This window comes from Symphodus melops (genome assembly GCF_947650265.1).
Source record: "Symphodus melops genome assembly, chromosome: 11".
In the NCBI taxonomy this organism is placed as follows: domain Eukaryota; kingdom Metazoa; phylum Chordata; class Actinopteri; order Labriformes; family Labridae; genus Symphodus; species Symphodus melops.
Window position 1 is genome coordinate 4,624,919 of NC_136701.1, and position 13,366 is coordinate 4,638,284.

General features: G+C 42.1%; 1 protein-coding gene across 1 annotated transcript; it reads right to left on the reverse strand.

Annotated features, from left to right (window-relative positions):
- Positions 1-1,329: 1,329 nt before the first annotated feature.
- Positions 1,330-6,559, reverse strand: msantd2 (Myb/SANT DNA binding domain containing 2). The gene is made up of 4 exons (XM_079356255.1): positions 5,986-6,559; positions 4,403-4,658; positions 4,256-4,319; positions 1,330-3,133 (listed from the first exon to the last, which is right to left on the reverse strand). Exons 1-4 carry the CDS (start codon positions 6,415-6,417, stop codon positions 2,236-2,238), a joined length of 1,650 nt encoding a protein of 549 aa, XP_079212381.1. The 5' UTR covers positions 6,418-6,559; the 3' UTR covers positions 1,330-2,235.
- Between the last annotated feature and the right edge of the window lie 6,807 nt (positions 6,560-13,366).

The following is a 13,366-nucleotide window of genomic DNA, read 5'->3' on the forward strand; positions in this document are numbered from 1 at the left end:
CTTTGTGATAAGAAATCTGAGCACAGAACAAACAAACACGCTAACACATTTTCACCGCTTGGCAAATGTCAGTGAGTTTCCCATTTATTGTTTTTCAAACATGTAAACATACGAGACAGTGACTTCCAAACAATCACAAACAAGACAAAGTGCCAACCAATAAAATATAAAATATTTCATATTCATCTGTATATACTGTTTACCCAAACAAATAAACATCGCAAGTCTGCAAAAGCCGGAATGCTCGAGAACATTTATATTCTAAATATATTTTATACTTCTAAGGTAGATTTCATATACATAGATTCAATATGGACTCATCCATCATGTAATTCGCCACTGTGCGGTCCTTTCCTGGCACATTGCACATAACCTCAGGGTTCATGTTGAAGAGTATGATTGTTGGTCAGTGATGAGGTCACCTCTGCAGCGTACACCAGTGCTCATTGTTACATCTGTTAGCATGTACTCTAGGTTAGTGGCACGATGATGTGCTATCTACAATACTGCTGCATTAAAATATATATCTTTTTTTTTGTGAGGAGCTGCTAAATCTTCAATACTGTTTCTGGGATGTCAGACTACCCATAATCCCACAGCTGCAGCTTGAGATGCTTCAAAGGGGTCAACATCCACACACTGTAGCCCCTTTTTAACTGCAGGAACTTTCTCCTGGAAGGAGAGGCCTTTTGAGGAAGCGCCATTAAATCAGTAGCTGCACATGTTGATACCATGGCACAATATGAAAACCAAAGCATTAAATATCTGTAACGATCCAGCAGTAAAAGATGTATCAGACTCTGTTAGTCGGTTCATTAAAGGCTGTCCTATTCAACTTTTCACTCCTTTTTTCCAGTTCAGCGCTACATTAAAGTCTTAAATAAGTCTGCAAGAGTCACAGTCAAGAAGCATGTTTCTTAGAGTTCTCCATGGACAGATTGAGTAAGTCACATTTCCCTTCTCTTTAACTGACGGGTTTTAATTTCAGAAAAGGGATTTTAGAAAAGCACTGAGCTTTAGTTAACTGCAGCTCAGCTTGTAGCCCTGAGGCCTCGCCCAGGGGCATCACAGACACATTGTTTTTTAACTTGACTCTATTTTATCCCATGCATTTAATTATTTCCCATCACAGGGTTCCTTTTTTGGGGAAAGGAGGGGAAATCAAATTTAAAATGCAAGATGAGCACCTTCAAATATGCTAGCAGCAACTCAGCTGGCAGCCCCTGCCTCGCCAAGGAGTATTTTTAACCTAAATCTGCTTCAGTCAGTGTTTTTACTTGTTCATCACAGGCTCTGTTTTTTTAAAAGAAAAAAAAACACCCTGAAGGAATTGTAAGTTAAAAACAAGATTAGCTCCTAAGAATAAGCTAGCTGCAGCTCAGCTCGCAGCCCCTTTTGACATCAAGTGCTGTTGAATATGTAATCTTTCATTTGAAACTGCTTTGTTCAGTTTTTTTTTCCCCCCTGGAGTGGATGAGAAGGTGTGTTTGAGATAGAGAGGTAATTTCTGAGGGAGGGAATTCTGTGTGCAATGGCACGACTAAAAATGTCATGTCTAGACATTCGCAAAAAAATGCATTTGACACCGCTGGATTAACCAGCATCAATGCTGGCCAATAAGATCTGCCTAACTTTGGCAAACAGTGACCTCTTTATCTCCCTTGTTTGCTTGGAAGCATCTCTAGCTGCAGTCCAGTTACATGTGCAAACCGTAAGGCATAAATCAGCTGCTCCTCCTTGAAGATTCGTGAACTCAGGTCCAGACCTCAACAGTCAAAAGTAAAAGGCAGTTTCAGAATTAAATACACACTATGGTCCCCCCTCGCTGCCGTGTTTGCTACATCCTCCTGAGGTAGACAGACGCATACTGCAGTAGTCACCTTACCAACCCTAACATTCCCTGATGAGGCAACATTGATCGAAACTAAAAAAGCAGCAAATTCCTTTGTAGTGCACATTAGCCCAAAATAATACGTATATACTTCCTGGAGGTTGCAGCTCTGTTATACTTAGCTTCTGTTCCCATTTTTTTGCAAAATACATTTACCGTATTGTCATTCATTGAAGTCTCATTAAGGATGTAATGATGAATCAGTTTAACACAGCTGAAAAAAGCTGCACTATCTGCCACACATCCATGCAGCAGACAGTACTTTCAGCCTTGAATGTTGCCTCGCTGGCTGTAAAACTTACTTATGATTTCAGAGAAGATAAATCAGAAACACTGGGCACAGTTTACAGTGTTTCTTTGTTGTTGTATTTCAAAGAATAGCCTACAGCAGTTTCCAGGCATTCCACCAGGGAGCCTGCAGAGAGGAAGTCCAACTCCACCTCGATGAATTTGATGTAAATCGCGAAACGTTGAGATGAGTTTTCACCCTCATGACTCGTGCTGCAGTTCTCCTGCAGGAAGCAGGTCACAGCTGAAGGTTCCCCGTGGACGTAGTGTTTCACTGAACCCTGAAAGTGCTGGAAGAGACACTGCTGCATGGTCCTGTCCTCGGCTATCCCCAGGTAGCAGTACGTGACTTTAGCTCCAGTCCTGTCCCCTCTCCCCGCGCCTTCTCCATCAGCCTGACTCTGCACTCCGTTCTCTGACTTGCAATGAGGTAAGCTAACATCTTCACTGTTGCTCTGAAGAGAGGTCAGAGCGGGGTACTCTTCCTCCTCCTCATAGCCGATAGCATAGAGTCCATACGTCTTGGGGATGTCCCCAGGCAGGAGGTAGTGGTAGGAGCCCTTGCTGCTGCTTGCTGCCCTGGAATGGGACACAGGGATCCAGTCCACCTCCATGTGCAGCTCCAGACACCGCGCCTCGCTGATCGTGATGTCCAGAAACTTGTAGTAAACATTCTTCCAGTTCATCTTCTGGACTTTAGTCATGATGATTCGCCCCTCAGGTTTCTCGGGATTGAAGTACTCACGGAGTCTTTTCCCCAGTGGAACCTGCGAGCTGATTTCAGCGTAGTGGTAGCGCACGTCTTCGCGCCAGCGCGTGTTGTAGCCCACGCCGAAGATGGCCAGTTTGTTGGAGAGGTGAAGCCGCGAGAACTCGGTCCACGTCTGGAAGTGCTCCCATTTGAGCTGCACCGACTCCAGGATACGCATCACAGTCTGCATCATGTCCCTTTTTCTGCAGAGAACACAGGATGCATACCAATGACGTAACAATACAACACGTTCAACATGTTAGAGACGGATTCATTAGCAAAGACGAGCTACTTGTTTAGCTAGTTTTGGGAAAAACAATTGCTTTAAATACTCTTTACCAGTTTCACATTGATTGGTTTTGTCTGAAATGCCACCAGATAATTACGAGAAGTGCGTTTTTATAAGTAGAGGCACTTCAGGTGTACGGTGGGGGTTTCTAAATCTGTGTTGAATGAATGAGGAGGACATTATCAAACAGACTTGTGGATCATCTTAGATTTATTTAGCCATGGTCCAGTAACATAATAACATAACAGACAATAGCTCATACATGCTTCAGAACCTTGCAGTTACTGGCAAGCTGCTCAGGATCTCACAATAGTTGACATGCTGGACCAGGACTCTGCAGTCACTGGCCCACAAATACTTGACTGTGTATAAGGCATGAAGAACTCATCTCCTTGACTCAAATCTCTCAGACAACAACAGACACTTGGCTCCAAACCAAATATAACTCTGCTGCTCCTGTAATAAGATCTCTCACACGTGTATGTATGACATCTTCTCAAACCTAAAAGAACACACATGGTTGACACAATTAAAAGATATATCCGCGAATTTATCAAGATGAAGCGATCCATAAAAATACGTACTATTATCAGGTAATATTTTAGCATTACTATCTATGCAAATGACAAACTCATGTCAGCTTAAACAGAGGACACGCCCACTGACTCCATTGTATCATAACATCATAATTTTTGCAACATAAACTTTGTTTGAAATGGAGAATCACAGCAATCTAACGCTCTTTGAACCGTAAGCATAGCCAGTGAGTGCTGAGAAAGCCGACACGTCCGAGGCAGGAGAGGACGGGGGGCGTCTCTGAATCTAAGACGATGTAACCCGGAGGACATGAACGATACGGCTTTCACATTTTTAAACAAAGAGATGATGTTTTTTGCACTTAACAATTCAGTAAGTCACACACATGACCGAGTCGGCATTAATGTGTAATGATGAGGCTGATTCACACGAGAAAACAATTTGTCAAAGTTATTTGACGAACAAAGACACAAAGGTAGTTTGGCCAGGTTGGACTCACTGTGTTTGTTCTGACAGCTCCGCTTGGATCTGCAGAGCTCTGTGTTTAGGCATCTGAATTTCCTCTGGAGAGAAAAAACACACACACACACACATTAGTTCACACTCCATTCATTAATTTGCCTTAAACACTGGCTTACACACTTACCCGTCTCCATGTCTCCCTCATGGAAGGCCGAGTCCAGCACCTGGTTGCACCAGTCTTCCTGGGAGAAGTCCCCCAGCGTGCTGCCGTCAGACTCCATCTCCTGATAGAGGCCGCTGCTGTTGATCAGCACAGGGGCACAGCTCTGAGAGTCCCAGCCTCCCTGACCAAACACCTTCTCCAGCTGCTCGATGGTGTAGCTGCTCTTCCTCTTCCCGATGCCGTGCTCCTTCACCCGGCTGTAGCAGCGCCGCAGAGTCTGGATGTGACAGACAGATCTTTAGTAACATCACCAAAGGGAAGATTTCTGACCACATTTCTGCATGTTCTACAGTAGTGTGTAAGATATCCTTTATTAGTCCCACGAGGGGAAATTCAAATATACACTGTTGTTGAGAAATTCTACACACACACACAAAGGCTGAAATACACACATGCACAAACAAAATGCACTAAAATCCAGATGTCAGCGAGCACTCCTGAGCTGCTGGGGGCTTGGTGTCTTGGCAGTGCTCAGGAATTATTATTATTGCAAACTGAGTGTTTATTGTTTTTGCATGGCCTGCGGAACAGTCCTGACATTTCACTGCACATCTGTATGAGCACGTGACAAATAAAAATCTTGAATCTTGAATGTGGAAGTTAACTGGAATCTCTGCAGCTTTCACACCAATTTCCACCATATCATTGTCAGAGACATGATAGCTACACTCTCCCAAGAAAAACCACAAATGTTTCTCACTCTTCACTTTTTTGCTTTCTCACTTTTAGTGGAAATGGAAATCTTGCATTACATGTATTTGAAAAAGTTACCATCGATCATTATTGTGATTAAAATGGGAGCTTGTGAAGTAATTGAATACAATATAAATAAAGGCTTTGACTTACATAGGCTATACACTTTTTTCACCAAAACATTAATTCTGAAATGCAGCATTTACTACATACTCTAAGTGTTGTGAAACCATTTTCGGAGCGCCTGCCGAGGGCCGCTCCCTCACTCTGACATCTCTCCATTAGTGCATGTCCACAGGATCCTGTTTGTGCATGTGTATTTTAATGTATATTTGTATATGTATATGTATGTGTTGCATGACTAACAGAGTGTAAAAACAGAATTTCTCCTCAATAAAGTAAATCTCATTCTTCTTCTTTAGCCAATCACAATCAAAGTATTAACCCAAACATGGTATAATGATATAATGACATAAGATGACAAGAGATGAGGATTCTGTTAGGTTTGCCCGGGGATGTCACACTGGGTCAATAAAGGGGGATTGAGTGCATGTTTCTGAAGTGACAATGACAAAGATGCTTAAAATGAAGAATGTGAGGAGGGTCCACAAAGGTATTTAGGCCTACAGAGCCACAAAAGTGATGTGCTACCCTTCTTGGTATGCCAAACTCACAGTTGTCAAGTCAACAGACAGACACCTGTGTTGGTTTCGGGACATGTCTGTAACCTTCATTTAAACCTCTCCAGCTTAGTGTCAGTGTCTGATGAAGAGTTGGAGATGCTGCGGTCAGGTGTATGATGAACATGTCTCATGCATGTAACAGGAGCCTTCAGACGTGTCCTGATTTACCTTCATCCTCTCCCGGCACTGGGACGGGGTCCTCTCGTACCCCAGCTCAGACAGGGCTCTGGACACCCGCTCGTACATGGCAGGACCGGGGGCCTTACCGGAGAACACGGTGCCCGCCACCTCCAGCTGCTGCATCCGCGCCTCCGTCAGCCGCTCGTTGCCCCACACCGCGATGAGGGCGTTAGTCTCGGACGGGGTCCACGACATCCCCCGGCACGCCGTGAAGCTGTTGGAGGAGGATGAGGCCGCCGTCCGGCCCGCGGATCCCGAGGTGACGTTCAGAGGCGAGAAGCGGTTCGGGGTTGAGGGATTGGAGTGGTATTGATTGCTGTCACTCAAATCCTCGGACTCGGGGGATGGCACCTCGGTTTTGGGGATCTTTAACGGCGTCGTTATCTCTGGAGAATGATCCGCGGTGCTGGACGCCGCCATGTTGGCTCTGTTGCTAAGGGGAGGGGGATGGAGGGTGACGTGCGGGGCTTTAAACGGGAGGCATGGAGAAAAATACGGCGTGGATCAGAGGGGTGATGCTGAGGTGGATGCGATGAGACTTTGAGGTGAAGACAAAATAAACAAAAAAATAATAGTGCGCGTCTCTCGTTATTATCAGGCTGCTGCCTCATGTCAAAGAGACAGGGGCGTAAACGGCATGCAGACCTCCCAGAGACTGCCCACCCCACTTAGAGTAATAACCCAGAGAGAGGGGAACAGCCTAATAAAGAGAAGCATGAATTGAAATGTTGTGACCAGCTAACCCTTTTGTAGCCTAGGACAAATTAACAGCCTAAATCAAATATTTTGAGATCAAAATTCAATAGGCCAACAACTTTGTTATCTGACTTAAACCCGACACATCATTTCTGATGTCAAAAGCATTCCGCATGAGAGTTTGGGAAATCAATTCATGAAAGAGCAGTAATACAATAAAGTAGAAAGCTTTAGACTGAATTTAGCAGTCCACTCTGATTAGAGAAAAATCTTTAACAGAAATAGCCTATGTTTCAGGTGTGTTTGATTTTGCAAGTTTTCTTCAAATCAAAGTTTATTGACTGTAAATATCTTATTCAAAATAGCCAAAGTTTACCAAATGGTTGGTACTGGCTTAAAATAATCCCTGTGAGATGGGAGGGGAGGGGAGGCGAGGGGAAGTGACGGTTAAAGCACCAGAACTGACACTGAACATTTCTGACTTTCTACCACTGTTACCTGAAGTTTTGTTAAATATACAATATCAACAAAAGAGGAGGAGGAGAATTTACTAGCGACTAGAAACATAATGGAGCAGTTTAGTTCCATACATGGAGCTGGTTGTGGTCAGTCTCTGACATCCCCACCCATTAGTACTCAAGTCCTGCTGTGAATTTTCTGGAATATATCCTTCTGTGTGCTCCCTTCAACATGACATCCGACTCAGCCGGACTTCATGTAGAACATTTGCTATTGCGCTGAGGAGAAAGTCCAAAGTCAGAGTGAAAACATCAGCGGATTACATTCACACATGCAGCTTGAATTTTGTGCATGTGTGAAAGTCTGTTTTCTGCACGTACTGTAGGCCTGTTCATTGTTTTGGGAAATGACGTGAAAACTTCAAATAATTTCTATAAGCAAGCACGAAATATTTTAACTTTATGTTTTCTATATTTAGCATGCAGAATCGTGCTGCATCAGTAAAGTTCAATTAATTGATTGTGTGTGTTGACAAAGTGTATTTTCAGGACTTTATATTACACATTACATTACTTTATTATGGCATTATTAGCCAACCAAAATCGTAAACACTTACACAAAATAAAACCACATGTGAAAATCTCAACAACACAGATGTCCCCCTCTGAATCTCTCTGTTGTCTAACAAGTCAAACAGTCATCTCTGCATGCTGAGTGAGACCTCTTATTGATCTGGAGTGTATAATTGCTCATTTGATGGTCCGATTGATGGATTGTGTCATACTTCATCCTCTCCATGACAATGTTTGATCGGTCTCCCTCTGGGACGACAGGCCCTCCGAGTCAGCTCTGCCATCTGTCTGCTGTGTGTGACTGTGTGTGTGTGTGTGTGTGTGTGTGTGTGTGAATGTTTGGTCAGAAGGTCCTGACCTGGCCAAAGGGATAGTGAGCTCTTTTCTGGAGGAGAGCTACACTCTAGCTGTCCGATAAAGGTCAAAGACAGGAAACCGCAGACAGTCTAACCTTTTGGTGTCAATCTGCAGCTGTCAGTCAGGTGTCAGGTCTGCTGTCAGGATGAGATGACTCATGACTGAAGTTACTTTAAACATTTATAACTGATTTCATTTGGACTGAATCAACTCTCTAAAAGTGTGGTGCATGTTTGTACTGAAATAATTCAACTTCTATGCAAAGTAAAAGAAGTGAGTAAAAAAAGATTAGTATCAGTTTACAATGAGAAATGTTTATTGTTACAGCAGGATATTAGTTACATTATAACTTTGATAACTCATTATGTTCTAAATGTTTCACATCATAGCGTAACTGTCAAGTTTTATGTCACAAGAACACAACTTGAACATGTCCTGCTCCCTGCTTTTGTTGAAAAATTACTAGAACCTGCTATCAATGAACATGGAGGAGGATACGAGTTTACTCATAAATGGGTTGAAATTGTGGAATGTTGCTTTAAGACGTACCGTGTTGCTAAGATACAAGGGAAGCGGCGTCCCTGGCGCCCTTGTTTTTACACTTGAAGATGGTCAGAGTGGTGCTGCTGCCGTGGATGAAGGCCTCTAACCGAGCTCCTACTTTCCTGTTGCCTCTCAAGTCAACAGCGATGTGAAGGTTTGTTTGGACACTATTTTTCTCACGTTGCATTGGGACAGCCTGCATGCATTTCTCATGCATCCAGACTTTGTAAGGTCGATGTGTAGTTTGTAATAAATGACGGACCTTGTGGAAACCCTGGACGTGTGGTTGTGCACTTTTGGCTAACTTACTGTCTCGGATTCTCAAAAGCACCGCTAACTAAGAGGAATGGACTTCGACCACTACAGTGTGCAAACTAAGTAGAATATAAAAAGGCATTAAGCAGAAACAGTTCACCTATTTGCAGGTAGTGCTGTTTCTTATTGGCCAATCTCATGATATTTCTGTGGACTTGGACCTGAGCTTGGATAGCGCGGTTCTATGCCATCAGTGTCCATCAGTATTAACTAATCACATTCATATACTCACTAAACATCTGCATCAAGGGACTAAATGCAGAGGATGAATTATATTTAAAAGGGGGAGAAGAATGAGGATAGTCTTACATGAAACGCCATGCGACTGGTCAGATGACAAAACAGCTGATTACCCAATGACAGAGCCAGAAAATCGCAGATCTGAAATCACAGCTCAAAAATAACATTGGAAATGTGAGCGTGCGCGAGCGTGCACGAGAGCGATGAATTAGAGATAGACCTGATTGTGAAGGCAAATATAGCCTTCCTGACTGAACGTATGCTAGAGCATAATTTCCGACAGATGCCAAATGTGGATCGGAGGCAGACTGAGATGGCAAACGTTTGCCTAACAATCGAACATGATTCATATTATGATGATTGATATCTGCAGAGCACCTATTCAATTCTATTCTATTTTAAACGTGACTGTGTTTAAAAAAGACTGTCAAGTCATGTTTCTGACTGAAGACCTGACCTTTTAAAATAAACTCCTTTTTTTTTGCCAGAATAGCATGCTCTTAATGCTTCTATCAGCTGAGATATCAAGGAGCTCAATGAAAAGACTGAGGATGTTAGAAAAAGTCAGCCTGCTGGATTTACTGCTGGCACATTCACAATCTCTGAGGTCAGGTCTTCTGTGGCCTCATTTGTGCTTTAATATTCCTGAAAGCACGTCGGGACAAAATAGTGAGGCTCTGTGTTAATCTGCGTACCATCAGGAGATGGCCGTGATATTCTGGGGACATGTACGGACATAACTTAAAGGTAATGAGTTCAGACTTTATTTGCACATGTTCAGGACACTTAGTTCACCTTTCAGCTCTGTGGTCGTCTCGCGAATGTGAAGTTTGAAAAGAGACTTTTTGTAATTAGAGGACGGTTGTGACTATAATCCTGGTTTTAACATCAGAGGGATGATGTGAAGATGTAATTGATTGCTGAGAGATTGGATTTGACAGAGATTAATGAATTATTGCGGTGTAAAAGTCGGGAAGTTAATTTCCACTTAATACTGAGTTTGTCTTCCTGTGGAGTACACTCAATATGTTTTTTTTTTCTGATTGATTTAATACAGCAAAGATGTTTGTTAACAACAGGACTTTTCAAATAATTGCTATTGGGTTACAGATAAAAACAAAAAAATCTTCCAAAATTCATGAAAGGAAGTTTAAAATTCAACCTTTGTATTCCTGAAGGCTGAATGATTAATCCCTTCCCTCAGCGGGGTGATGGATGTATCCCTATCTCCATGCCCGTCTTTGATTGGGTCACATCTGCTGCAGATGATCCTCAGTATTAATGACAGAGCCTGAGATGCCCTCAAGTGTTTTCATTTAGGCGTGTCTGAGTCTATCAGTCCTCCAAACTCATCAGTGTGAAGTGAAACCGTGGTTATGAAGTTGAAACACGTCACGTCACCATTTATTTTATGATGTCTTTTCACCTGACGAATGACCACTAAAGCACCTGGTTCAATGTAAGTACACAATGTTTTGACAGATGCATTAAAACAACTTTTACATGCTTGTTTCTGATTTGTTTATAGCTTAAAGGTTTGTAATTTGTGTATAAAGAAGCAAGGGGACCAGGGAACTCCTGACTTATTCAGTTTATTTAGTGATATATTGACTTAACATACTCTTCTTCAGATAGACTTGACCCTTAATGTTAATTCTGAACGCAAAGCCTTTCTTTGAATAGAAGACTGAGCTCAGAAAATCCAAATCTGTTTGGAGACTCAAATCAATAGGTAAAGATTTGAACGATATACGGATGAAGCAGATGAAGCAACAGAGGCCAGACAAAGAGCTGGACAACAAAATACATCAACAAAAATGATAATCATAGCAGCTGAGTCAGCAATGTAAATGGCCATTGATTTCTTTAGCTGTGTGATAAGCAGGATAATGTATGCAGATGCAGTTTCAGGCTATGGAAGAAAAGAACCCTCTCAGGGTGAGATTGTCCTACGTCACACTGACATTTTACTGCTACAATAACCCTCGCTCGCTGCACATTATCCCTCACTTTTTATCTTAAAGGGTCTAATAGTGTTTGAAAGTTAATTAAATAAAGCCGCTTATTCTCACCCGTGCTCCAAAGTCTTGAGTAATGATTTCTAAGCTGAAGCTGCCCAACACGGCCTTAATAATGCTCTACAGGAATGTAATATTCATGTATCTGGAATTAGGAAACACAGACCCATGTCAGATTCAATTTTCAGCTGTTCAACTCAGCCTCATTGCATTTCAATGTGTCTCTTTGCATGCATAATTAAAGTTTAAAAAGTTATATGTTATCAAATAGTTTCCAGATAGCCAGGACCGACTCCTTTTAAACAGATATGTCAGGCACTAATTCAATTATGGAGCCAATGTGTTGCAGGATTTAGTCTGAAATAAGCCACTTAAATAAACCTTTTTCTGGTCTACAGCCACACATGCTTTCACATACTGTATACATTACGAGTTCAACCATCATTTAAATATACACAGTAGAATAACACAATTCCTAATCATTGTGTTTTACAGATGTTTCCCACTCTCTTCTTTATAAAGTCTGTGGGAACTCGCCACCAGTTAGAAAGAAAGCTTTTCCATCACATCCTCCATCAGTTTGGATGTCGTCTCAATTCCATCATCTCCGTGCTCTGACCAGATCATTACCAGAGAGCTGTGAAATGACCATGACATGGGCTGCTTCTTTGATAGTGATTGCAGTAGACAGTCATCTTGAGCATACCCAGCTGTAAGAGAGCAGTCAGGGTAGAAATGATGCCCTGTGCTCTCTGCTTTTTTAACAGGTTGGGAATCACCAAGAGACATTAGAGCGGGAGAAAGTCAATTAAGAAATCATTTTAAAAAGCCGTCAAGCAGTCTTTGTTTTTCAAAGGTGTTTTACCATAGATAAAACATGCGCATACTGTAGCTTCAGTAACACTACCTATTGGTTATATAGATATGTTGTGAAATCAAGCGATGGTGGCCACAGTTGGAAATGCTGACTCAAACGAACTTTCGACCAGTAAAGAAACCGGAAAACAAACAGCTACTGTGGGTGGGCCTTAAGTCTCCTGGGAACCAGTTAAGAGTGCTTGTCTGTCAGATCAGCCAAAAAAACCCAATTATGTAAATTTATGAATAACTCAAAACGGATGAGTTGCAAAAAAATATTTAAAAATTATCCATGTAAAGTGTGAACCAATAAAAACAGGAGCTTTTCAACCTGGAACAGTTTGTCGTTCCAGTCTGCAAACATGTTTTTTTTTTCTGCTGCTTAAATGGACATTTTAATATGGGTGTTGATGGGACCAACTTGGCTTTTGCAGCCATCCTCAAGTGAACACTCAAGAAATTTCAGTGTTTTAGCACTTCTGCAATAGCTTCATTTAAATACGCTGCAGGTTGCCCCTCTCTTTTAATATGTAACCATGCTAACATATTTGCATTGTTTCACTTAATAAGTGCGCTGCTTGTGTAAAGATTAATACACTGACATGAGTGGTTTGGGATCGGTCAGAGTTTCAGCATGGAAGCAGACGGGGCCATTTCTACCAAGTATTTGAATTAGTTTTCCCAGGTACAAAACTAAAAGTCTATTGCAAAGGAATGGCCTATATTCAGAAAAATGTCTGTGCATTACTTTGCTGTCAGCGAGATTTTTTTATTTTAGCACTACGTCTGCACACAACATGCGTACATCTTCCTCTGCCTGCAGCATTCTCACTTTCTCAGGGAAGCAGCCTGGTCGATCGGCGTCTCCTGTGGCTAACACAACCTCACTTAAAATGTAACTATCCCTCGAACTTACTTATCTTTTGTACTAGTTTTTGCTATTTTAATCTGCTAAAACACAAAGCTATTTATTGTTGGTAATATCAATTGCTCTGTGTTGCAACTTTATCTACTGTCATGGTCTTTAGTGGAGATCACAAAAGCTCCTTGTTTGGATAATAGAGGCCAAGATAAGTTTACTTCACAGGATGGATAGGCTCAGTTTCAGAGATGCAGCACAGACATCTGAAAGGGATCTTAGAGTAGGGATGCTTCTCCTTCATTCATTTAAATAGAAGCAGCTGAAGGGGTTTGTGCGTCTCATTAGGGTGCCTCCTGGGTGCTTTACTTTGTAGGGTTTAAGGGCACTTCCATTGGGTAGAAGGATTACATATCTCATCTGGCCTGGGAGCACCTCCTGATCCTCCTGGA

Coding starts and splice junctions, on each gene's coding strand:
- msantd2 (XM_079356255.1), bottom strand. CDS start 6,417: ATGGCGGCGTCCAGCACCGCGGATCATTCTCCAGAGATAACGACGCCG. Junction 4,320..4,402: donor TGAGGGAGACATGGAGACGG/GTAAGTGTGTAA, acceptor TTTTCTCTCCAG/AGGAAATTCAGATGCCTAAA. Junction 3,134..4,255: donor GAGCTGTCAGAACAAACACA/GTGAGTCCAACC, acceptor TGTTCTCTGCAG/AAAAAGGGACATGATGCAGA.